Source organism: Antedon bifida, chromosome 7 (genome assembly GCF_963402885.1).
Source record: "Antedon bifida chromosome 7, ecAntBifi1.1, whole genome shotgun sequence".
Taxonomy (NCBI): Eukaryota; Metazoa; Echinodermata; class Crinoidea; order Comatulida; family Antedonidae; genus Antedon; species Antedon bifida.
This window is the reverse complement of record NC_136232.1, coordinates 3,165,395-3,190,117: the sequence shown is the minus strand read 5'-3', so window position 1 is coordinate 3,190,117 and position 24,723 is coordinate 3,165,395. Positions and strand designations below refer to the sequence as shown.

Here is a 24,723-nt window from a genome sequence, read left to right as displayed (position 1 = left end):
TTTAAAAAGTGGATACTTTGGCCATTTTTTAAAAATCCCTGTACTATTTTATTTTTTGACATAACTGGTTACAAAAAGTCTATAAGATGATTATAACGCAATATATACACATATATAGCAATATTATTGCATAATATTTGAATTTTAAAAAGTGGATATTTTGGCCATTTTTGGAAAAAATCCCTGTACTATAGTACAGGGATTTTTTTCTAAAAATGGCCAAATTTCGACCTTTTTATTTTTCGATAAAACTGGTTACTATAGCATAGTTGGCATGCGCAGAACCCATTATTCGACTCTGCGCATGTTTATTGTGCTATAGTAACCATTTATGTCCAAAAATAAAAGGGTCGAAAAAAGCCCATTTTTCGAAAATTTCCCTGAACTATAGTACAGGGATTTTTTTCAAAAATGGCCATATTTCGACCTTTTTATTTTTCGATAAAACTGGTTACTATAGCATAGTTGACATGCGCAGAACCCATTATTCGACTCTCCGCATGTTTATTGTGCTATAGTAACCATTTATGTCAAAATATAAAGGGGTCGAAAAATGCCCATTTTTCGAAAATTTCCCTGTACTATAGTACAGGGATTTTTTCAAAAAATGGCCATATTTCGACCTTTTTATTTTTCGATAAAACTGGTTACTATAGCATAGTTGACATGCGCAGAACCCATTATTCGACTCTCCGCATGTTTATTGTGCTATAGTAACCATTTATGTCAAAATATAAAGGGGTCGAAAAATGCCCATTTTTCGAAAATTTCCCTGTACTATAATTGTACAGGGATTTTTTCAAAAAATGGCCAAATTTCGACCTTTTTATTTTTCGATAAAACTGGTTACTATAGCATAGTTGACATGCGCAGAACCCATTATTCGACTCTGCGCATGTTTATTGTTCTATAGTAACCATTTATGTCCAAAAATAAAAAGGTCGAAAAATGCCCATTCTTCGGAAATTTCCCTGTACTATAGTACAGGGATTTTTTCCAAAAATGGCCAAATTTTGACCATTTTATTTTTCGATAAAACTGGTTACTATAGCATAGTTGGCATGCGCAGAATACATTATTCGACTCTGCGCATGTTTATTGTGCTATAGTAACCATTTATGTCCAAAAATAAAAGGGTCGAAAAATGCCCATTTTTTGAAAATTTTTCTGTACTATAGTACAGGGATTTTTTCCAAAAATGGTCAAATTTCGACCTTTTTATTTTTCGAAAAAACTGGATACTATAGCATAGTTGGCATGCGCAGAACCCATTATTCGACTCTGCGCATGTTTATTGTGCTATAGTAACCATTTATGTCAAAAAATAAAAGGGTCGAAAAATGCCCATTTTTCGAATATTTCCCTGTACAGGGATTTTTTCGAAAATGACCAAATTTCGACCCTTTTATTTTTCGACATAACTGGTGACAAACAGTCTATAAGATGATTATAACGCAATATATACACATATAGAGCAATATTATTGCATAATATTTGAATTTTAAAATGTGGATAATTTGGCCATTATTGGAAAAAATCCCTGTACAGGGATTTTGTCGAAAATCACCAAATTTCAACCCTTTTATTTTTTGACATAACCGGTTACAAACAGTCTATTAGACAATATATGCATATATAGCAATATTATTGCATAATATTTGAATTTTAAAAAGTGGATATTTTGGCCACATTTGGAAAATATCCCTGTACTATTTTATTTTTCGACAAAACTGGTTACAAAAAGTCTATAAGATGATTATAACGCAATATATACACATATATAGCAATATTATTTCATAATAATTAAATTTTAAAAAGTGGATATTTTGGCCATTTTATTTTTCGACATAACTGGTTACAAACAGTCTATAAGATGATGATAACTCAATATTATGTACATATATAGCAATATTATTGCATAATAATTTGATTTTAGAAAGTGGATATTTTGGACATTTTTTGAAAAAATCCCTGTACTATAGAAAAAGACCAAATGTCTACCTTTTTATTTTTCGACATAAGTGGTTACCAACAGTCTATAAGACAATAATTATATGCACATATATAGCAATATTATTGCAAAATATTTGAATTTTAAAATGTGGATATTTTGGCCATTTTTGGAAAAAATCCCTGTACTATAGTACAGGGATTTTGTCGAAAAATGACCAAATTTCAACCCTTTTATTTTTCGACATAACTGGTTACAAACAGTCTATAAGATAATGATAACACAATATATGCAAAGATATAGCAATATTATTGCATAATATTTGAATTTTAATAAGTGGATATTTTGGCCATTTTTGGAAAAAATCCCTGTACTATAGTACAGGGAATTTTTCGAAAAATGACCAAATTTCGACCCTTTTATTTTTCGACATAACTGGTTACAAACAGTCTATAAGATTATTATAACGCAATATATGCACATATATAGCAATATTATTGCATAATATTTGAATTTTAAAAAGTGGATATTTTGGCCATTTTTGGAAAAAATCCCTGTACTATAGAACAGGGATTTTGTCGAAAATGACCAAGTTTCGACCCTTTTATTTTTCGACATAACTGGTGAAAAACAGTCTATAAGATGATTATAACGTAATATATACATATAGAGAAATATTATTGCATAATATTTGAATTTTAAAAAGTGGATATTTTGGCCATTTTTGGAAAAAATCCCTGTACTCTTTTATTTTTCGACATAACTGGTTACTATATTATAAATCGTGCATGTTACCTCAACAATAAGAATGTCATCTTTTTCTTTCAACAATTAAGTCGGTCTTTTTGCTTCATTACTTTACAATATCCACTAAAGATACGATAAACCTTGTATTTAATCGTATATATTATTAACGCGCTATCACTATAATTCAGAAATAACATTGTTATAAATAGTTACAAGATAAAATTCAAAATCGGTTAAAATCTATAACAACATCGTTAAAAATATTAAAAGTGTTTTCATTATAAATATAGATTATTTTGTATGTATTGTATTCTCCATCCTATCAAAGACCAGATAAGGTATTGTAATAAAAAAAATAGTTGTTAGCAATTTTCTGTATAAAGGACAGTCTAGGTCAGAGTAAGGTATGAAAACGTATGACCAATTACATTGTTGCAATCCTTAAATAAAAAATACACACTTATAAAATTAAAATACGTATAACTAATTTCCTGATTTCTTCCTTCGCACTGCAATTGTTTATAAACTTTAAAAAAAAGTTTAATTAGTTTTTAAAATGTATCTTTAATATATTATTAATGAAAGTGTGCATATTTCCACAAAGTACAAACACACAATTCACTTGGCCGCGTGACGTGTTCTAACCTCTATATTAAAACAATTAGTCGAATAAAGTTTAGAAGGTTCTAGGCCTAAGCAAAGTTAAAACTTAATTTTGGCGGTGCTGTTTTCGAAAGACATTATTGTATAGTACTATATCTACTGTAGCCTATCGTACATTACTGTTCGAATGTAGGTTTACTTTATCAAAAGAAAGTCCCGGCCGAGTAAATTTGGCTGCCTAGTGTTTCATATCAATTTTCTAGGCCTAAACTTGTTATCAATATTGTTACAATCGCCATGTTTTCCGTAGCTTATGTAACGTGGTGTTGGGTTTATAATTAAGATTGAAATACACTTTTTTACACTTCAATACAACCCGAATGCCTAGATTAAAAACAACACTTTCTACATTGATAAATACAAGTACCAGTATATACAATCGACATGGTTAACTAAAAAACGTTTAAGAAATTCTTTGAAATAGAGTAATGACAACTCTATAATATAAAACATGTTAATGGGTAGTAATTTTAAAACACAGTTCGTAGACAAGAACCATAAAATATTACCATATTTAGTCGTTTTTGATCAATTTCCTTAAGCAACAAGCAAGGCACATTGGAATAAGCTGAAAAGAAACAATAATAAAACGAAATAGTTTTATTTTGTGTCATTACTTTTGGCTATTTGGCCATACTTTATTTGGTGACATAACACATCGACATAACCCATCAGGGTTATATCTGGCGCCCCACCCCTGTCTCATTCATCTCATCTTTTTTCAAAGCTTAATCTTCTCAAAGTCTCCGATATCAATCTAACCCAACAAGGCTCGTTCATCTTTTTTTCTATTAATTCTAACCTTCCCAAACATCTCTGCTCCATGTTCACTCCAAATTCTTCAATTCATTATCATCATACCCCTATTTGTTCAAAATTAAATATTCCAACCCATAAAACCAACCACTTTCAACACAACATTAGGTATTCCGGACCCACTTTTTGGAACGATCTGCCACTCCCCATCTTAAACTCTGTTTCTAGCAAATCATTTTTATCTAAACTTAAAAGTCACCTTATTTCCAAATATTAACTTTTCCTCGGTCAATTTTATTTTTTATTTTTCATTTATATTTTTGTTAAATTTTCATTGTCTGTGTCTGTAATAGGTACGTCCTCCACAAGATGTGTTTTTCATCTTTCTGGGCGTGTACCTTCTTCTTTCGAAATTTTGTTTACATATATATTGTTCATTGAAATCTGTTTTGTATATGAAAGGAGAAAATAAATGTTGCTTTGAATTGAATTGAATTGAATTCCCACAGAGACGAAATTGAGCAACCCAAGCGATTTGACCAATCACAAGCGATGGATTATTCAAACTGTTGCTTGTCATTGGTCAACTCACTTGCCTTCCGCTTACATCGTTGCGCTGCATCATTGGGAACCTATCTTTATAACCAATCTACAAATTCTTTATCTATTTAAAAAAAGTGCGATAGTGCTCATACCTCAAAGACTAGTAGACCAAGACACAGGCCACCGAGAATCAAAAGATTCTGCTTTCCCCAATCGTCAACAGCGTCGACACATCCCTGTGAAATAAATAATCAATGGTATAGGAGGTATAAATAAGCAGCTGCTTGGTGAGCGAGTTGGGAAATATCAAAATGTTATTGTTAAATGTCACATCAGTAACAAAAACATGCATGCAAATTTCGAGAGTAAATTGGAATGGTTATTATGACTTTGATGTGATGATTAATGATGACAATAATTATGATGATAATAATTACAATGATAATCAATTATGATGACCATTGGTTAGGCCTGCACTGCACTTACAGATTCCCATGTAGTTCCCGACGTTGACGGGTTACAGTCTGTTTCCTTACAACATGATGCAGGTTTTCCCAAGGATCTGCCATCCCAGTCTGCTGGTGAAATAGCTCCACAGCATTCAAACTATTAAGAAATTCAATACGGCATAAGTTTAAGGTTCTCATCCGATTCGGCCCACTGTCCTTTCTAGGCAGTATTGTGTGATGCGCAGTCACGACACATGTGGATAATACTTTATTTTTATAAGGATAGAGATGGGTAAATAAAGTGTCACATGTGATATTGCTCCTAAGATAGTAGTCACATGTCAAGCAGTATTACATGTTGTGCTAGTAGATGCGATACGACATTTGCAGAAGTGAGAATCGGCCGAGGTATCTACTTTACATGTCACCGATCTACTAATTTAGGCCTACTATCTTTCTTACAAAATATAAGCTAACGATAGTCGCATACTCGAATCTTGAATGATGAGTTGCTATAGCCCTTTACGAGTTCTGTTCTAAAATGTTTTTTTGGTGCTTTATTCATAATAATACACAACAACTATAGGCCTAATTACCATAGTTACTGCAATAGCACCACTCCATTTGGGACACCACGCATTCTCGTCTAACAAACGAGGGGCGATATGTGATTTAATACTACTAACTTTTTGAAGGTCTAAAAGCTGTCCCAAGAGGTTCTACTGTACTTTGATATTTTCCTACTTACCTTTTCCTGCACATAATCTATTGAGTCTTTTGTTTCTGTGTTTGTGTCATAATCGTTCTTAATAGCATTTTGCATTGTAGTCTCTATTTCAGCTCGCAACTATTTAAAAACAGAAAAAAGTGCAATTTATAATAATTATAATACAATCGTGTTTTTGCTTGTAATTACATCGGCCGTACAGTGTTAAGTTAAATATAGGCCTATTGACTCTTAAGGCCAATTTACACAGATGAGCGGTAACGGTAATGTTCTTTCTTATGACCATTTACAAAAAGCGGTTGAGCAGAAACCCAGGATAGATACAGATTCTCGTGGTGGGGAAGGTGGGGGGAGGGGAGTTTTCCGCTTATCGCTACCCGCTCGTCTGTGTAAATTTGCCTGTAATTGATTAGCTCCTTCAAAATCAACCAATCACTAAATAAACTGAACATAACCGTCAAAATCTCAACAAGTCACAAACATAAATCGTCAGCCGATACCATGGTAGTGTGACTATGAATATATTCATAGAAAATATGTGGAGAAGGACAACACAATTACTTACGTCATCTTGATAGATAAATGCCATGATACCACCGGCTAATTGCATAATCAACACAATAACCATTAATCCAAAATACTACAAAAAATTAATGAAGATTTGTTATTAATTATTAATTTCACTGTTTTCTGTGTATAAACGATATACGTGACTTATAAAACTTGAATAAGTAAGTAAAAGTATAAGTAAGTATATACAGTAAGTATACAACGTGTGTAGTTTCTTTCTGTACTGCTATATAAGAGGATAAGGAGGTGTGGAAGCATGAAGAAATAGAGTTTGTTTTTACTGTTTATAAACGATTGAAACCGTTACTTATATAACTTTAATAAGTATAAGAAAGTAGAAGTAAGTAAGTATATAAGTATTATAAGTATACAACGTGTGTAGTTTCTTTTTGCATGAACTGCTATATAAGAGGAGAAGGAGGTGGAAGAATGAAAGAAAATGGAGTTTGTGACATCTGTAGTCTAAAAAATTCGATACCCCATAGATAATTTAGGCGTGGCACGTACAGTACAGGGCCCACACAAACATTTCCTCTGTTTCCAGTGAACTGAAACCACAGGCCACACATTACATATTTACAATAATGTACAGCTTATGAGCTTACCAGCATCAGACAACAAACATTCTCTGCGCATGCACCGTAACAGCCGCTTAATCCAACCAAGAACAAAAATCCACCCGTAGCCATCAGTAAAATGGCAAAGTTGTAAATTGTATCGGATTCAATGAGCGATGAGAAATCGTCTGCCTCAATGTACACATATGCACCAAGTCCTAGTATCACGCATCCCGCTATCTGAAATGAAAATGATGATCATTATTTAGCATCGTAAAAAATGTATTGCGTACGGTACCATAGATTGTTATTTAAATCAAACGTATACGTCAGTTGTACCCCTTTCTCCTCACCACGTTATTGAATTAGTCAGACGGACAGATGGACATACAACATCAACTCTTATTTGATTTATGGTTAACCTTATAACACATGTATACATATGTATTACTTATCACTAATTATTACTAATGTCATCAAGATATTCGGTTTAAGGGTACTTAGCCTTTATTAAGCAATACCGGTAAGCCTTCAAATTCATTAATGTATAATAACAGTAATGTTAATGACGTCATAATGACGTCACATAAGAAGATCAGTTTGTCGCAGTACGACGTAGACGAGACAGCTAAACGTAGAAAACACAATGGCAGGGAATCCGTTATTAGTAGAGCGAAGAAGACATTTTTAAGTGCTTCACACCGTAATATAATGTAGGTCTAGCACGTCTGAATCTGACAAATGATGCTATTGCTACATAGGCCTATCTTGATTAACAATTTCATTAAGGCATAAACATCTTTTAATATTAACTATACATCATTTATTATTAAGACCTCGAGCTTCCGTGATAAACCGTGATATTACATAGCAAGAAATTGTAGGACAGTTTTAATATTACCAGGGAGTTGTAAATTAGGAAAAAAATAAAAATATTTTACAACTCCCTGATATTACATTCCAAGTCGACACATTAACCTGGGATTAGGCCAGCATTTGCAGGTGGGCGCTGTACCCATTCATTATACAGATACATAGAGAAATTTTGCTCTATGTTACTCTATAACGAAATATATATTCTTTGCGTTAATAAAGTAGATTGTGAATATTGAATTTAATCAAACTGGACACTATGATTACCACACAATCACTTAAGCCTGCGTTTGTACACAATGACTATACGCCTTTGGGAATATAAGGTTATATTGATAATATTGAATGCGTTTATTATTAAAATGTTATTGTTGTTCTGTGAGCGGCCTTGCAATGTTGATCATCATGGTAAAGAGCAACATGCTGCGTGTTCAAATCGATAGAAGGCCAAATAAACTATAATAAAATTAATAACGAGTCCTAAGTTAATTTATGTAGGCCTAAATTAATTAGTATATAATTGATTTAGTATCACAAAACACTATAACAATAATAATTAACATATTATATAATGATATTAAACTTTAGAGTCAATTGAAAATACTTCACATTTAATTGAAGAATAATACTGTAGTCGACGTAAAATGCAAACGTATTTACTAGTTACCCAGCAACGTGTTGTTATGAAATCATATTCATTCCGTAAAAATAATTATGATAATAAAATTCATCATATTAAAAAAAATATAATAATGCACTAATTGCCACCGTTACCGTACATTAAATTTATGCTTTGAATTATTACAAAGGATAGTTATACGTTCTTGGTATATACAATGTAAGAAATGAGTAGGCCTACTACTACCGTATATTTATTATCATCAGTTTCGTGTTAAGTGGCCAACCTTATCCGGTACAGTATAGTTTCAAAGGAGGTAATTGGGATGTATTGGTCCATCACCAATGACTTCACGGGAAGTTAAAAACGCGACTTATAAATATTGTCGTCCTACACGAAAAAGGCCACCGTATAGAATGATTATTGTTTTATATTTGTTCAGTTATTGGGGAATGTTAGAACCCCAGCACACTTGACTGTCATACAGAGCGACCCGGGTTCAATTCCCGACAACTCACAGTCAATACTCAGCTATAAATGAGCACCTGGTTGAAAATACTAGGGAGGATAAGGCGGCGTAGAAAGGCGTATAGCCACCCTGCCACGTAATGCCGAGGCTTAGTAAAATTAGCTCATTCTCCTACGTTCAGGAATCAATACGGGAGTTACCTTTACTCAGTGGATATATTAAGGGGTTCCTTTTTCGTGAAACAAACAAGGATCAATATGTTTTTACACTACGGCCAATACACATCAAAGAGACACTCCTATCAAGGTGACATTTCATTGGTTCCCATCCGGTTCTGCTGTATTAAAGCTTACCGTACTTCAGCAGTAAGTTAAAGGGCAACAAGTTAGTTCTGTATTAGTATTACTTACCCACACAATCAAGTTTAGTACAAATAATATGATTTTAGCAATTCCAGATCCGCATGCTGTACAACAATCACCCATGATGAACTAGGTTTTCGTTTTCTGCAATAAAATAATAACATACTGTAAAATGATATGTTAGCAGCTTATACTTCTCTTTTTTTCTAAAGTTTCGTATGAAGAACGGATGGTTTTATTTAAGAACAAAATGAACAAAAAATGACCTAAAAGAACTTAAAACCATAATAATGGGCATGTTTCAAACGAGACCAATATATCGAAAGATAATTAGTGGCCTACGGTATGGTTTTTTCGAAGGAGTAAACAAAAATATTCATGATTTTAATAATGAATGTCAGTGGAAAACTGCGGACTGTCACGGTTCATATGCCAAACTATCATAACAAAAACAATAAATAATTATATTCCTGGGACTATAACTGACTGATTTAAATATTACTCAATCAAATACATGATAGGGCGTTGTAGACCTGCAGTTAATAATTGCAATATTGTATTCGTTGTCGTGGGAACCGATGGTTTTTATTTCATTACCGCAATATAATGAGTGTACAATTATGCTAATGAGCGCCATTGAAATTTATCTAACCTATCTATAATAACAGTATATTGTTGTACATAAACAACGCTCTTTTTATCCATATATACAGTATAAACATAGGCCTACAACAATTGCGTACATTCCATATAACAAAGAGTCAGAAATGTCAAACTCATCGCAAACAAATATTGGAAGTTGGTGCCCCATGGGGTGGGGAAAGTGAATCCCGAAATTAATTATCCATCAATTTTATTTTATTATTACGGTTGTCGAGTCAAACCTATATGTCATACCGTATTTACATACGTCAACCTTTTAAAACCAGCTGCATTAGTACACCAATGCAACTCACTCTGAGGGGCGTTTGAATTAAACCGGAAGTAATTCCTTTCGATTATAACGTCTGCATGATGACGTCATGGTGGTACGTTGTAAATAAAACACAAGCTATACTATACTATACTACTTTCACTGTACTAAACGTGGAAATATTTTCTAAATAATATTTATGTCATGAAAAAACATAGTTGTATACATTTGTTTTATATTATTGTTTAAATATAGGCTGTAGGCGCGCATTATTATATTATTATGGAACAATTGGGCCTATAATATAAACACCATGTGTCAAGCACTATACTTAATAGGAAAGATGCATTGCTCATTAACTTGTATGACTCCCGTGGGCTACTTATGTCATGCATTCTTTATATTTTAATCACGAAAACAGATTCTGGAATTATAGAATAGCAGTTTTGATTGACCCTGGAATTAGGCGTTGGCTCAACACCAGGGAGTATTAAGTATTAATTGCACTCACACAGTACAAATGGTAGATTAATTAGGTCGTTGTAGCCTAGGCATACATAGATTGTTCAAAAGTGAATGGCAAAATATACGTCATTATCATTCGGTCGTAATGTTAAAGAATATATCATTAGTTTTAATCACTGAATTCTTTTTTATATAGAGAGGTCGAAAAAATAGTCATTTTGATTGATAATAACAGCTCACTCTGACATACTATCTAGCACTATTCACACTTCGTGAAGTTGCGTATAAATAATTTAGGCCTACAACCATTTGATATAGGAAGAAAATTTATATAAATATGAAAGCAAAGTTTTGTGTTTGCGCCGTTCCTATTAAAAGAATAATAACAATATTTACTGGTACTGCTGCATATAAGTATGTTAATTATTCACGAGCTAAAGACAAGGTCACTGACTGTTTTAGTATAGCTATAAAATAATGTATACCTCCATGGTAATTGGTATATTATTAGCAAGTACAGTACAATATTTATAGAATATAAATTTCTCAACACAACACATTTATTAAATATAAGATAAATGTTGAACAAAAGAAGTAATAAATTTAAAATTCTTAAATCTTCAAAATAAGGCTACGATTGAGGAAGTATTTATAAAACGTGAGCTTGTTGTTATAGCAACCACTGTTGTGAGTTCCTATTTGATCATCAGTTTCTCATCCAAACGCACAAGCATTGTATCATCTCCTTTTATTTGTTATCTTCAATTTAAAATTATGCTAAATAAAGGCCATACAAAAACAAAAAATTGTTTATCGTCCACTCCCATACCGATAAAATCGGGCCAAATTGTTTTAATTGTTTTTTTTTTAATTTTCGGACTTCAACGTATATAGCATAGATAGTATATAAGTCCAGTGAAGTGAAAGATTTGGTTTAATAATTGTAGATTTCTACTATTATAATAGAGAATCTCTCAAACAACTCAATAGATGGTGACCTCTTCCAAATGAGTTGTAAAATATTATTATATATATTTATTTTACATATCCTTGCTCTTTAAACGTTCCTTTAATGAAGTGAAAATTGGTCCTACCAAAAATATATCGGACCTGATGAATGTATAAATAGAAAAACAGTAAACCATGATAGTTGAACTAAAAAGTTGGTTGATCTTACTTTATTACTGATAATTATATTACAGAATAAAAAAGTATACATTTTTCATTTGAAAAAGAGGTAGCGAGAGCATAAATAACCTACCAGAAAGCCGATCGACTCTGTGCAATAATGATAGTCACACTCTCTTACAAAGAAGTGGCAATAGAAACGTATAATAGTTCTATAAAGAAGAGTGAGTCGTATTCAACCGAAACCGTTCGCTTTTGTTTTGCTGATCGATTTGTTGGAATAATTAACTACTATTGTACTAGTATTGTAACAGTCTTTACATACACAATGTGACAAGATGGAATCTATTCTATGTTCGTGGCCAAAGCATAACACAGCAGCTGATACAATCTTCATCATACCGTACTAAACAGTAAACAATAAGTGAAATACAGTAGTAGTGTTAATGTATAGTGTAGTTTACAATATGTAATAAACTACAGTAGGTCAATCTCCGTATGCCGTTATGAATCTCCGCAGTCTCTATGTACAGTACTGTCAACAATTCGAAAAATCCATACAGTGACAATTCACGGAAAGGATTGCTCGATACGACATCAACATAAATACCATTACCACATTAATACTGATAACATATTCTCGATTAATGAACAAAGAAGTAAATTAAATATGAGCAGAAACTTACCGTTTTCGTAGAGCGATGTTTACTTACTACGACTCGAAATTTGATTGAATACCGCCTCGATGACACTCCCAGATTTCGGTCATTTAAACTACTCAGGCGGAACGAGCGCGTAGGTTTGTATTACACAAACCTACGCTTTACAAAACAAATGTTTTTCTTTCGGTCGAAGGACGTCTATTGATTAGACAAAATGACCTATTGTTAACGTGTAATTTACGTAAGGAATTTCGACAAAAGGGAAATATTTGTCTTTTTTTTTCCATTCTGAATGAACCACGCGTTGGAAGCGCTCACAAACCATTTTTAAATGTGGCATTTTGAATTAGTCATTATTATCTGGGTGGGCCGGGCCAGATCTAGGCCTACAACTGAAACCAGAAATTGTTCCTAAATTCGTTCATAGTGCATCGATCCGGAAAATCGGACGTATTGGCCTCGTTCAAGGGTGTCCGATATTGTGATAAGACTTCACGTTAAAGAAATTAAGTATTGACTAAGAGATAACTTCACATATCTAATGTTTAAAATAAAATTTAATAGCAAAGACGTACATAATATTTTCACCTAAACCTTAATGTTTCTTAACAAAATAAGATGCAAGATTAATTAACTATTTAATTTGAAATAGTAAACGTCTGTTTTTTAGCCCAAAATAAATAAATGTATGATTGTGATCAGAGAAGAGTAAATATATTCTTTCCTGTCTTGTTGTGATCTACTTTTTACACGCGTCTTAATCAAAAATAACGCCGCCAGACACCAAGTATTATATTTATTTTTTTGTTTCAATGACAAGCTTTTATGTATAAAAGTGCGTTTATTTAGCTACCAAATTCAATCCAATTTGAACATTACACTTTCTATTCAGTCTCTCCTAAATATATTCTTTAATTTTGTCCTTGATGTATTTTTATGTAAAGCGCCGGTTAATCATGTTATTTTCATGAAAAGTGCGCTATATGTAGTATATATTATTATTTTATTGTATGAAAAAAAATCCTGAGAAGAGAAATACATGTATTAGTATAAAGCGCGTCCTTCAGTACCGATGTCCTGTTACTGTTTCCACGGAAACATTTTAAGCTGGGTTAGGTAGTCAATTTAAACATCCTCCATGATTTAAATAGATAAGGGCAAACAAACGCCATCTATCCAAACTTCGAACTCGCGTCGTTCTATACATCATGAGGGCGCTGTTTTATAACTACTGTATAATGTGCCATTCAAAAGGTGTATCTATATCATATTAAATATATATGTACACACTGCTTTACATTATTATTAAAGCTACTATAACGATTATACGATTAAAGTTACAATTCATTAAAAGTTATATTTCAACAATCTGCATATTGCATCATATCTATAATGATGTACATTCGTATATAGGAAATAGTAAAAAAATTTGTTATAACATTACAAAATTAGGCCTATTTATAGCTGGCCTTTATGACTGAAAGTATATTCAGTAGGGTCGGGAATGAGCTTAATAGGTAAACATGAGGCGTTATCACAGTAATCTGCTAAGGTCTGTTGGAACTAACCACCGAAAACATACCACTGCCAGTATAGCAATTCCCTGCAGAGAATTAAAAAAAAGAAGAATAAATCCACATTTTGATCGTGGTAAAGTAAACAACACATTTGAAATCTGAACATCTACAAAAGAGTATGAGACTAACGGGATTATCACCTTTTCCTAGTTTTGAATGACAGGACTAAAGCTTGATTCGCACTTAGACATACGCCCAGGTCATCCGTACTGTCGCCTGTGATTGGTCAACTCACTTGCGTTGCGCCAACGTTGTCCATGTGGGAACCAAGCTTTAAAAACGCATACCGAATCCGCTTACTTTACTTAGCGCAATCCAATGTCATTTTTATTTAATTTAGAATAAATCTGGTTTTTCGACATTCTAGAGGAATCGACAAGAAAAGCATAAACTCTTCTCTTCGCACCGTTATTCCATCACAAACATTTAAAAGGAGTAGAAGATATTTTACAATAGTACTTACGTGGACAGGTATAATCGCTAAGCAAGTTGCTCCGGCTACAACCAAGTTTTCTTGCATCCAGTCGCCTCCGTTCAGCGTACATCCCTAAACAAACATTTTATCAAGAATTCGGTAATATACGGTAGGCCTAATAACATCAATAATGTTCATTATTCAATATTGATTTCGAAATAGGCATATCAATAGATTAAAAAATCCATTTGTTACACTGAAGATATAATACCATAGAAATATTAACGATGACGTTCAAGAATAAATTCTATTTCCATTGTCAAACCAAGGCAATCTAACAACAGGACACTGAGCTCGCCTTGCCAAGATAGGAACTCATAACAGGGCCCTTTGATCTTAATGTCTGGCTACGGCAAATACCATAACAGTACTATATTCTCCCCGCGGCGCGCGGTGTCTGTTGTTAAAAGGGCGTGGAACTGTCGCAGCAACGGATAACCCCTTTGATCTCCGGAGCTCATCATCTTGTTAGATTGCCATGGTCAAACTCACCTCCTGGTAAATGCCGCTGCTACGATACGAGGAATCGTCCACGCAATCATTTCCTTGGGCACAGCAGGATTCTGGAACCCTCTTCCCTGTATCCCAATAATACGCTGATTGGTACCAATCTATAGGACCATCAGCTCCACAACACTTACACTAGAGATTAAATGTATACGTCGAGAGGAATCATGAAATAACTGTATAAAAAGTGATCATCTTTAAAATCGGACGCGTCATACTGTATGAAGCGCCACTAGCTAAGAACGTTCCTGCACATCAAAGTATCAAACTGTACGTTTACCTGAGTCCGGATTCCCGTTCTCTGGTCAGATACAAACTCGTAAAAATGGTGTAGGCCTAGTGTTCAAAAATAGAATCATTCACACTCTACATCCCGTACAAACCGTACGTGTGTGATCGAAAAACGATATCACCACCACAATCTGTTTTATATAATCAATTATATGGATAGTGCAGGACACAATATTATTATATAAATACTTGAATCTTACTTCATTTTGGAGATAATCTATAGCCGATTTCGCTTCTGTTGCACGGTATGATGTGGTGTATTCATACCTAATCATATACTCTAGATTATCTTCTAACTCATAGCGTACCTGGAAATATGATAGAATTGCAAAATAGGATGGCCAATATAGTGTTATAGGTTACTGGTATTCAAAATAACGGAACGGAAGACGACTCTGACACGTTTTCCATTTCCTGAAAATCGTTGGTCAAGCATTACTCATTGCAATCTAAATACATGTAGTAGATAAACGGAGGACACCTTCCCCTAAATAGAAGTGTTCCCTGAGCTTGGTCGTAATGTTAAATCATTGCCCCTCATTTGTTCCCTATGTGGTGTCCAAAGGCATGGTTCTAAAATTTGATAATCAAAATTACGATTGAAAAATAAGAATATAATATTATTTGTTATAAGCCTACCTTATCTTGATAAACCAGTGCTGTAACTCCAGCGCCAAACTCTACAAAAATGATAAAAGCTACCACGATCGCATACTGAAACAAAAGACAGTAGCGTAACAATAACAACTAAAGCAATATAACAGCTCTTTTAAGACACCAATAGGGCATTTATCAATTGATTAGTTTACACGTTGAAAAAAGTATTTAAAATTGAAATAGAATTACCGTTATTATGATGTATTTATTTTTTCTTGAATTACCGTAAAAACCAAATAAGCCGGCAAGAATTGATAACGTGCCCACTACAATTATCATAATGGCGACCACAAATAAGGTAACTTCATCAAGGAGGTATGAAATGTTATCAGATACCGTGAAAAGCCATATTCCAACGCTGAGTGTAGCTATTCCTGCAAGCTAAAAATAAAACCATTAAATAACTTTTTATTGACAACATAGAGTATAAGGCCTATGTTCACGACGTCTTCATCCATAGGTAGCCTTCGGTTTTCTTTCCATGTCCTCAATTACGTATAATATTTATATAAAAAATATATTCAGTTGACATTTTCCCCGACAAAAGTTACACATAATCTTTGACGAGGGATAGGGATGGCACAACCTCCACCTGTCGGTGCTACTCGTGGCATTCTGGGGTTATTCCTTAAGCTTGGTTCTCACTGGAACGCAGACAAGGACTTAAACGCAACGCAGGCTATAGTTGACCAATGACAAGCGATATTTTTTTAATAATCCATTGCTTTTAGTAAAATTACTTGCGTTGCGCTTAAGTCCTTGCGTTGAAGTCCCTGCGTTGCGTGTCAGTGGGAAACAAGCTTTATGCGGCGGTCGTCGCAAATCTAGGCATTATTAGTCTCTACAGCTCACTATGTCGGTCGGTTGGTCGGTAATCACTAACTCAAATTTGAGCAGGCGACTGCAGCCATGTATATGGCATTGTCAGCGTTAAATAGAAGTAGCGAAATTGAAAAATTCATAATTTGAAATTTGCAGTGTAAACACTATAGGTATCAAGTAACTCTACACGGGTCAATAGCAAAGATAAACAACTTTTTATTTGCCGAACAATTTGAACTTTGCATCATTGGCTTTATTTCGGAATTTCCACTTTATTACTAATCACTTGAAATGTAATTAAGCAATACTTATAAATGCAAGAGGTAATGCCGTACTTTGTAGAAGTATAAATGAATACATATTCTTCGTATAATGGATAATAAACTGCTCACTATATGACAATGTTAAAGCAAAAGTAAAAGTGGGGGAAAGCATGACTGATGAGTTTAATATCCACAAAGGAGTAAAACAAGGGTGTGTACTCTCACCAATTTTATTTTCTATATTTATTAATGAATTTGTTAAACTTCTTCGTGAAAGCAATTTCGGGGTAAGAATGAATGGTGTCTGGATGGGAGGGCTCTTTTGGGCTGATGATGTTATATTGATTGCTAAACTGCAATATCTGTATATATATTTAATAATGATCTATTTCTATATTTTATACCACCAAACTGACAATTGTGTTGTTAATTGTTGTTCTTATTTAAATATTAATATTACATATTAAACAAATAATTTTAATAACAATTTACCAAAACGAATATGCTAGTCACATACAGGAATGTCACGGAGAATTTACTGCCAATCTGTTTACAGTCCACCATTGTTTTTATAAGTTAAAATTCCCTGATAGCTTTAGAATAAAAGAGTAAAGTAAAAGTTAGTCTCAACCATTATGAACAGCGCAGATGCTCTGCTTATTGTACAAGACTCAAGAGCATTCTGTGGTTGGAAAGTGATCAATTCCTTTCCACGCCGTAGTATTTTTCAACCAGGTACTCAGCTGAGTGCTGGTAGTCAAGTGTCCTGACCACTAGGCTATCGCAAATATAGCAAATACCAAAAAACAATACAAATGAAATACAACATACAGTACGATGCAAACATGAATTGTGACATAAATGGGACATGACATTAATCGTGAACTGTTTTGTTAGAGAACATCCGAATACAGTAGTATTGTATTTTCTTTGGTTTTATATGAAATTGAAATATTTCCGCAGTATTATAAATTCTTTTTATAAACGTCAGTTATATATCGTACACCATAATGAAGATTATGATTTTAATATCTTTAATGGAAATAAAGGGAAGTGATATCCACAAATTACTTAACTAAATTAAAGTTTTTAAAGTTGTTGCTCGACTACCACGTGACATCCACCGATAAAACTTGTAATACTAATTGTGTTAGTTACGTTAGATGTAAGTTTGGCAAGTAGGCTTAGTATACTACCACTTAAACCGCAGATTTAGGAGCACAGAAACCATGATAGCAGAACAATTATAACATTTATTTCACATACTCACCTTGGCTTGTATCTTTCCAACAGCGATCAATAGGCAGTATCCGTAAGCTCTGAGCTATCATAGGGTTGGGTAAATATTCCTCATTGTGATGCTAAAGTCCAACTGTAACTGCAGATTAAAAATAATACTTTATCTTCGATTCGTTATCCAATTCTCACTGCTGTATCTCAATATACTACCATTTTGGCTCAGTTTCATAGGAATATTTGGTAATACACAATCTCATTTGCATCACATGCGGTGCCTGTATCATGGAAGTTTAGGTTGTTTTGTGAAACACATTCGATGTTATATTACCATCCTATGACCAGGGATAGATACAGTACCGAGAATCGGAGTAGATTCATAAGGAAACATTAAACTGGTATCGTGTTTCGTTTTGTATGATTATAGGCCTTCCCAAGATATAGGCTCCTTCTTTTTTTTTCTTTCTTCCTTTCTTCTTTTTTTCTTTTTTCTTTTTAGTTTTTGCTCTCCACTTACACTTCACTTCATCACTCACTCTCTCACACTTACAATTACTAAACCATCATACTGGCCTGTAGTTGACGTGAACAACAAAGTATATACATCGCCCTCTTGCAAAAACCATGAAGAAATTCCTTGTCAGTTTAAATAAAACATGAATTTAGCACGTGAAAAAATCAAGCCGACGTCTAAAAATGAATTTTGTCATAAGTGTAAAGGTAGCTTAAATAAAGTCAATTAACTAATGCAATCCCTAACTTTAAATGACGTCGTTATCCCATGATAGTTTTCGCATCTTTGCTAATATAGATATATCCGTCTTGTGTCTGTTTTAAGTACTCAAAAGACATGTTTTAACCAACTTTAACCAACACTATACATCACTTAGTAACATATATTTATAAGTTTGAGCACACATTCATATAGCAAGATGAAGCATTACAATCACAGTAGCATACCACCAGATACTACTTCTCTCACGGTAGGCCTAAATGACGGATAAATACAACGTTCCATTCCACTTCTCACGCCTCAAGAATATCTTCATTGTTATGGAAACATTATGAAACACAACTTCATTCATTCATAAACATTTATTTCTATTAAGGGTGCATAGAAAATAACAATAACAAATTAAATAATGAAGAAATATACCATTAATAGAGGATTTTACAAGAAGTAAAGCTTGTCACGTAAAACCCTTGGACAAAACAAACAAAAATAAATATATATATACCATGAAAGCCCCAGTGGTCTAATGGTTAGGACATCTGCATATCAAGCAGAAGTTTCCGGGTTCGAGTCTCGGTTGGGGCGACTTTTTCTCATTCTCACAGATTTCCCCATCTTTATAGCTTCAAATTAATTAATTAAATTTCAGTATATCACCGGGCGGTTTAGAATTAATGTTATATGCATGATGTGTATATATATACATATATAAATAGAAGAAAACTTTATACCTGGTTCGCGCCAAATTAAATTACATCTGTTACATCGGACTTTTTCTCACTTATGTAAGTTGTGTTATAAAGGAAATATTGTAGTAACATAATTAATTATCCGTATGTCCATGGAATAGTGAATTATACTCTTTCCTGGTATATGACGGAGCGTCAGTAATTGACGCAAACTACAAAGAGTAATAATAGATGAAATGCCGAGTTTAGTGAAAACAACATGGTAGTGAATATATTAATTATAGCTCATCGTGTGTACTTTTAGTGCTAATTATGCCCTCTAATGACCATTCAATCTTTTCAACTACGATTTTCTCGGATATTCTGGCGACGGAATTGGATGATTCCATTGTGAAGATGTTCTAAACACGTTTTAAAAAGATATGAATTGTGTTTTATTGAAAACATTGTGTAAAAATAGCCTTTTTATTTAATTACCTTAATTATCGCTTATTGTTATATGTAAGGTGCAGGCTGCAGGAATATAAGATTAACAATAAAGCTACTGCAGAACTGAAAACGGAGGTGGACTTTGGGTTTTGATACCTGGCCTATTCACGGATTAGGCGAACTGATCAGTGTAGGCATGTTGGTAGAAATGTGTGTAATGTTCATTTAACATGTTATGTAACAAACTACATTGCCTCATACTGCTAAACACCGATGGCTATCCGATGAACTGTACAACAAGCTAATAAAATCCTGTATAGTTGATAAACTCAACATACACAGATGTTATAAGTGGAAAAACCACTGGCATAAAGCAGAATAGACGTTTGTTAATTATTTAGAATAGTTAAAATGCAAATATTTGAAATTGACATGGACATGACTGATTGTAAATAGCATAAAACGATGATAGGAATACAAAGAGATCATTGCATGACAGTAAACGAGTTGACTTGTATGCAAATTGATTTTCTCTTAGACATTTTAAAAATCAATTTAAACGTATAAACTACCAATACATAATCAAAATGATGTAACTTAATTCCATTATCCCAAAATACGTCGGTTTTTATTACGTTGCTTTTGTAAAGATAATCAAGTGTCTAAGCTGGAGGTAGCAAGATTTGTGTGACATACAGTACGTGAAGCAGAACGGTAAAAGGTGATAATAAAGTCTGAAAAAGAATTAGTTACATTATAATCAATATATCGATTAACCGATACTCGAACTTCTACTGGATGTAAACGCCCACTAACCATATCAACTTTGTTTGTATAGCAATTACTCATCATTATTTAAAATCATTAACAAATTATTGAAATATGTCCATAGTAGGGGCCTCATTTTTCCATAATAAAGGCCGTCGAGGGCGCTGTTTTTCATCATAAAGGCTGTCTATATTGTATTGGTTTTTTTTCAGACCAGATAACAACATAGGCTAGTTCCCCCACCCTTAAATAATCTTAAATCCCCCCCCCCCCCCCAATACTAAAGTTTGACTAAAATATAAAAAAGTATTTTTTTGCCCATTATAGGGGATTGTTTAATGTGTATAATAGGGTCATCTGTCCATCAAAGAGGCTGTAGGTCTAAGATAATAAAAATAAACAATTAGGTCTTACATTTCAGTAAAATGCATAGTAAAGACACTTATTAAACTATTTGTGGAAAGATCAACTATCAGACCGAACTCAGTGAAGGAAGTGTAACTTTAGGGCAAAACACAATTGACGAACACGCCCTCGACATGGTTTTGAATCGGATGTGGATCATAGCAGTTTATTGAATGAAACCATTGTCACATTCGCTTTAAATAACATACCATACCGCATTTATAATTTCCTAAAACACGAGATTATGAAATGAATTTCGTTTATTAGACAAAAGTATTATTGTGGTATGTGCAGTTAGGGGAAAATGGCAAAATAAGCACTGTTGTCAAAACAATATAGATTATCAGATAAATTTCTATAAAAAGTAGGAAGCATTTTGCCATTTTCCCCTGACTGTGTGGTAAGATTGAATAAATAAAAGAATGAGTAATACTCCTTTAAAATCATCAAATGCGCTATCGCTTCTAAGAATTGAATTCCCACAACATATTCTAGAATTACAAAATGTATAAACTGTATTTAGACAAAACTAATTGTACTGTGATTAATATTCTACCCATGTAAGTCCATGCTACTCTAGGGGCAATGTATGGTTACCTTCTGAAAGGTTGACTATCATTGGTCTATGAATCTGCGTCAATCAAAAGTTCCTAAGGCCTGACTTAAGAAATGCACCATTGTAAGATATTTACATTACCCGAACTCGCCCTAAATCTGAGCGCATCTAGTGGCATTTACTAATGCTAATTCGATTTTCTAACTGGCAATAATAAATGCAATACATCGTTGAAATTCGTTCTTTTTCCACATTATGGCATTATATGTGACATATTATGTCAGTATAGGCAAAATCTTTAATACAGTATCACATGTGCCGCCTGATGTTAATGTTAAGTTTGAGTTAGACGTATGGACTATAATATTATGGCGACACATGTGATACATGTGACAATGTATCAAAAAACGTGTCCATGATACTGTACACATTATAGATACCGACTGCGAATCTTCCAAGTAAAATATGTTTTGTTTTTGTTTTGTATAAGTCTTAACAAAGATCGATCCAACAAAAAAATTTCAAATATTATATTATTTACATCCACTTAGGAAAGCTCAGTTTTTGCACAAACATCAACCAAATTTAATTTTCATTATCATCATACAACTATTTAAAAAATATTATTATCATTATCATATCTAATCAGTTTTTTTTTCCAAATTGAATTGCATTATTGTAATAACTATAAGGATAACATAATAATAATTACATTACCATTTTATTCAACGTTCAATAATATTACAGGATACATTTCTTTTTTAAATTTAATAATCTACATTGCTCTGTACGTAAGCAGATTATAAGTTCAATTAATCAACTATTATTCATGGGACTATTGTACTGTTGTGAATTTCCCTTAAATACGAGTAGGCCAACAGTAGAACACATATTTAGAGTGTTACCTTAAAGACCCCACAAAGTGTCTTTTTTTTTTGGCCGCACCTCGCCTTTAAAATATTTATTTCCTAATTTTCGCTTCACGAAAAATAGTCGTCTTAATGTGAGTGTTTTCTGAATAGGGATATCACGAAGAAGGATTATTTCACTTAAGTCAATGCATTTTTTTAGAATTGTCCTTAAAGGACAACTTGACCAAGGACCATATTTTAACAACGTATTAGGGATGTACATATGATTTCAGAACCATCGGGAGATCAAGGATATTGCGGCACGCGCTCGCCGTACAGCCGTCGCCATAAATTACTGTGACGTCACAGGTTCATCACAAAATTTACGTCATGAGTTTTCTGGCAAATCGCAAAAATTTCTAGTAAACACACTTTGTAAATAAATCGTAAAAAATATAAATGATTTTTTTATTGTTTCTTTTGCTTATCTGGACTCATTAAGTAGATTTTGCGATGCACCTGTGACGTCACAGCAATTTACGGCGACGGCTGTACGGCGAGTGCGTGCGGCGATATCCTTAGTCTCGCGATTGTTCTGAAATCATATGTACATCCCTCATACGTTGTAAAAATATGGTCCTCGGTTAAGTTGTCCTTTAAGGTATTGACTTAGATGAGACCATGTTTAAATGTGGCATTAGAGTATAATGGTATATGAGTGCCAGTCAATGGTACTTGTCGTATACCTTTTTTTTATCACTAACACGATCGACATTTATTTATTTATTTATTATAAAATTGAATACGTGTGAACGGTACAAATTACTGTATAATTTAAACCATAACCATACAATGTAACTTTCGGATGATGTATCCTTTATTAACACAGTTTCATATTGACAGAACAAAATGAACACCTAATACAGAATCTAATAGTACCGTTGGCAATCTACTATATAATACATCAAATTTCTAAAAGCTTTCTTATATCAACATTTTGAATTGAGAGTGCCGTACTGTTTTATACATTATACGTAAAATGAAATTCAACAACTTACCCAAAACATTTACGTGATATTTGGAATGATTGAGTATTTTGTTTACAGCAATAATGGAAAATCCCTTTAAGGTAAAATTATTTTAAAGATACGAGAGTTTCAAATTGTATTACTTTAAAAAAAACCTGAAAATACATGGTAACAAGATCTCAAATATGGAACGCCGAAAATAATAAACTTGATTGGGAACGCGTGAAGTCCATTACTTTTTAAAGCGTAGAATATAATCTGAATGAATTAAAATCACTTGTGCAGTAATTTTGGCCTGAACTGGTAATTTACTCAAAAAAAAAAAAAAAAAACAATTTTCTGTAGAAATGATTATGATGGTGTTTTAGATTTATTTAAAACTAAAATACATTAAAAGACAATGACGTATAATAAACCTTTAATGACGTCATCGCGATGATGTAATACAACCAATTATAACCAATGATGTATTGTTTTTTATTACATTGAAGACATTTTTTAGTACATGATAATTAAAGTCAATACAGAAATACAATGTCTTGAACCTTCTAGTGATGTTCACTTCTTGCCTCTTGGTTGGTTAGTTAGTGGATTCGAGGTGTCGAACATTTTGTATTTCATGGTTCTTGATTTAGGATCATATCTCAAATCACACATCGAAAACAAAATGCTCTGGTCGGAACCCATAGCTTACTCATATTATATTTGCACATTATTGTCTACGTTTTTAGTAAAAGGGAGCGCCAATAGATTCAACATAACAACAATTTTAATATATTTTTTTCTTGGTTGTTTTGATATTAATACTTCGCGCGCGTCACACCGTAAATCTTAAATAGTCAACAGTACCGGTATATCGCTTCAGACAATATTTAGAAAACCTAAAAAAAGTTCAAGTGTTATTCATTTAAGTAAACATATTACATAAGATATATTTTTACATTTAACGATAATTATACTATTGTGTTTTAAAAAAGCGACG

The 24,723-nt window shown here is 33.1% G+C and overlaps 2 protein-coding genes across 2 annotated transcripts in view; both read right to left on the bottom strand.

The window, feature by feature from the left end:
- Positions 1–2,839: 2,839 nt before the first annotated feature.
- On the bottom strand, positions 2,840–12,565 carry LOC144847688 (23 kDa integral membrane protein-like). The gene is made up of 8 exons (XM_078704174.1): positions 12,479–12,565; positions 9,335–9,430; positions 7,012–7,203; positions 6,402–6,476; positions 5,858–5,956; positions 5,147–5,266; positions 4,813–4,896; positions 2,840–3,929 (listed from the first exon to the last, which is right to left on the bottom strand). The coding sequence occupies exons 2-8, from the start codon at positions 9,407–9,409 to the stop codon at positions 3,876–3,878; spliced, it is 699 nt and encodes a 232-aa protein (XP_078560300.1). The 5' UTR covers positions 9,410–9,430; positions 12,479–12,565; the 3' UTR covers positions 2,840–3,875.
- A 1,226-nt stretch (positions 12,566–13,791) lies between these two features.
- Positions 13,792–24,723, bottom strand: part of LOC144847898 (tetraspanin-11-like) — a 44,091-nt gene continuing 33,159 nt past the window's right edge. Inside the window, exons 3-10 of the mRNA XM_078704471.1 lie at positions 18,317–18,424; positions 17,539–17,639; positions 16,151–16,342; positions 15,944–16,018; positions 15,505–15,612; positions 14,999–15,148; positions 14,495–14,578; positions 13,792–14,057 (exon numbers count right to left, since the gene is read on the bottom strand). Coding sequence (XP_078560597.1) covers positions 13,989–14,057; positions 14,495–14,578; positions 14,999–15,148; positions 15,505–15,612; positions 15,944–16,018; positions 16,151–16,342; positions 17,539–17,610 — 750 coding nt within the window. The 5' untranslated portion in view covers positions 17,611–17,639; positions 18,317–18,424 and the 3' untranslated portion in view covers positions 13,792–13,988. The remainder of the gene's footprint in view (positions 14,058–14,494; positions 14,579–14,998; positions 15,149–15,504; positions 15,613–15,943; positions 16,019–16,150; positions 16,343–17,538; positions 17,640–18,316; positions 18,425–24,723) is intronic.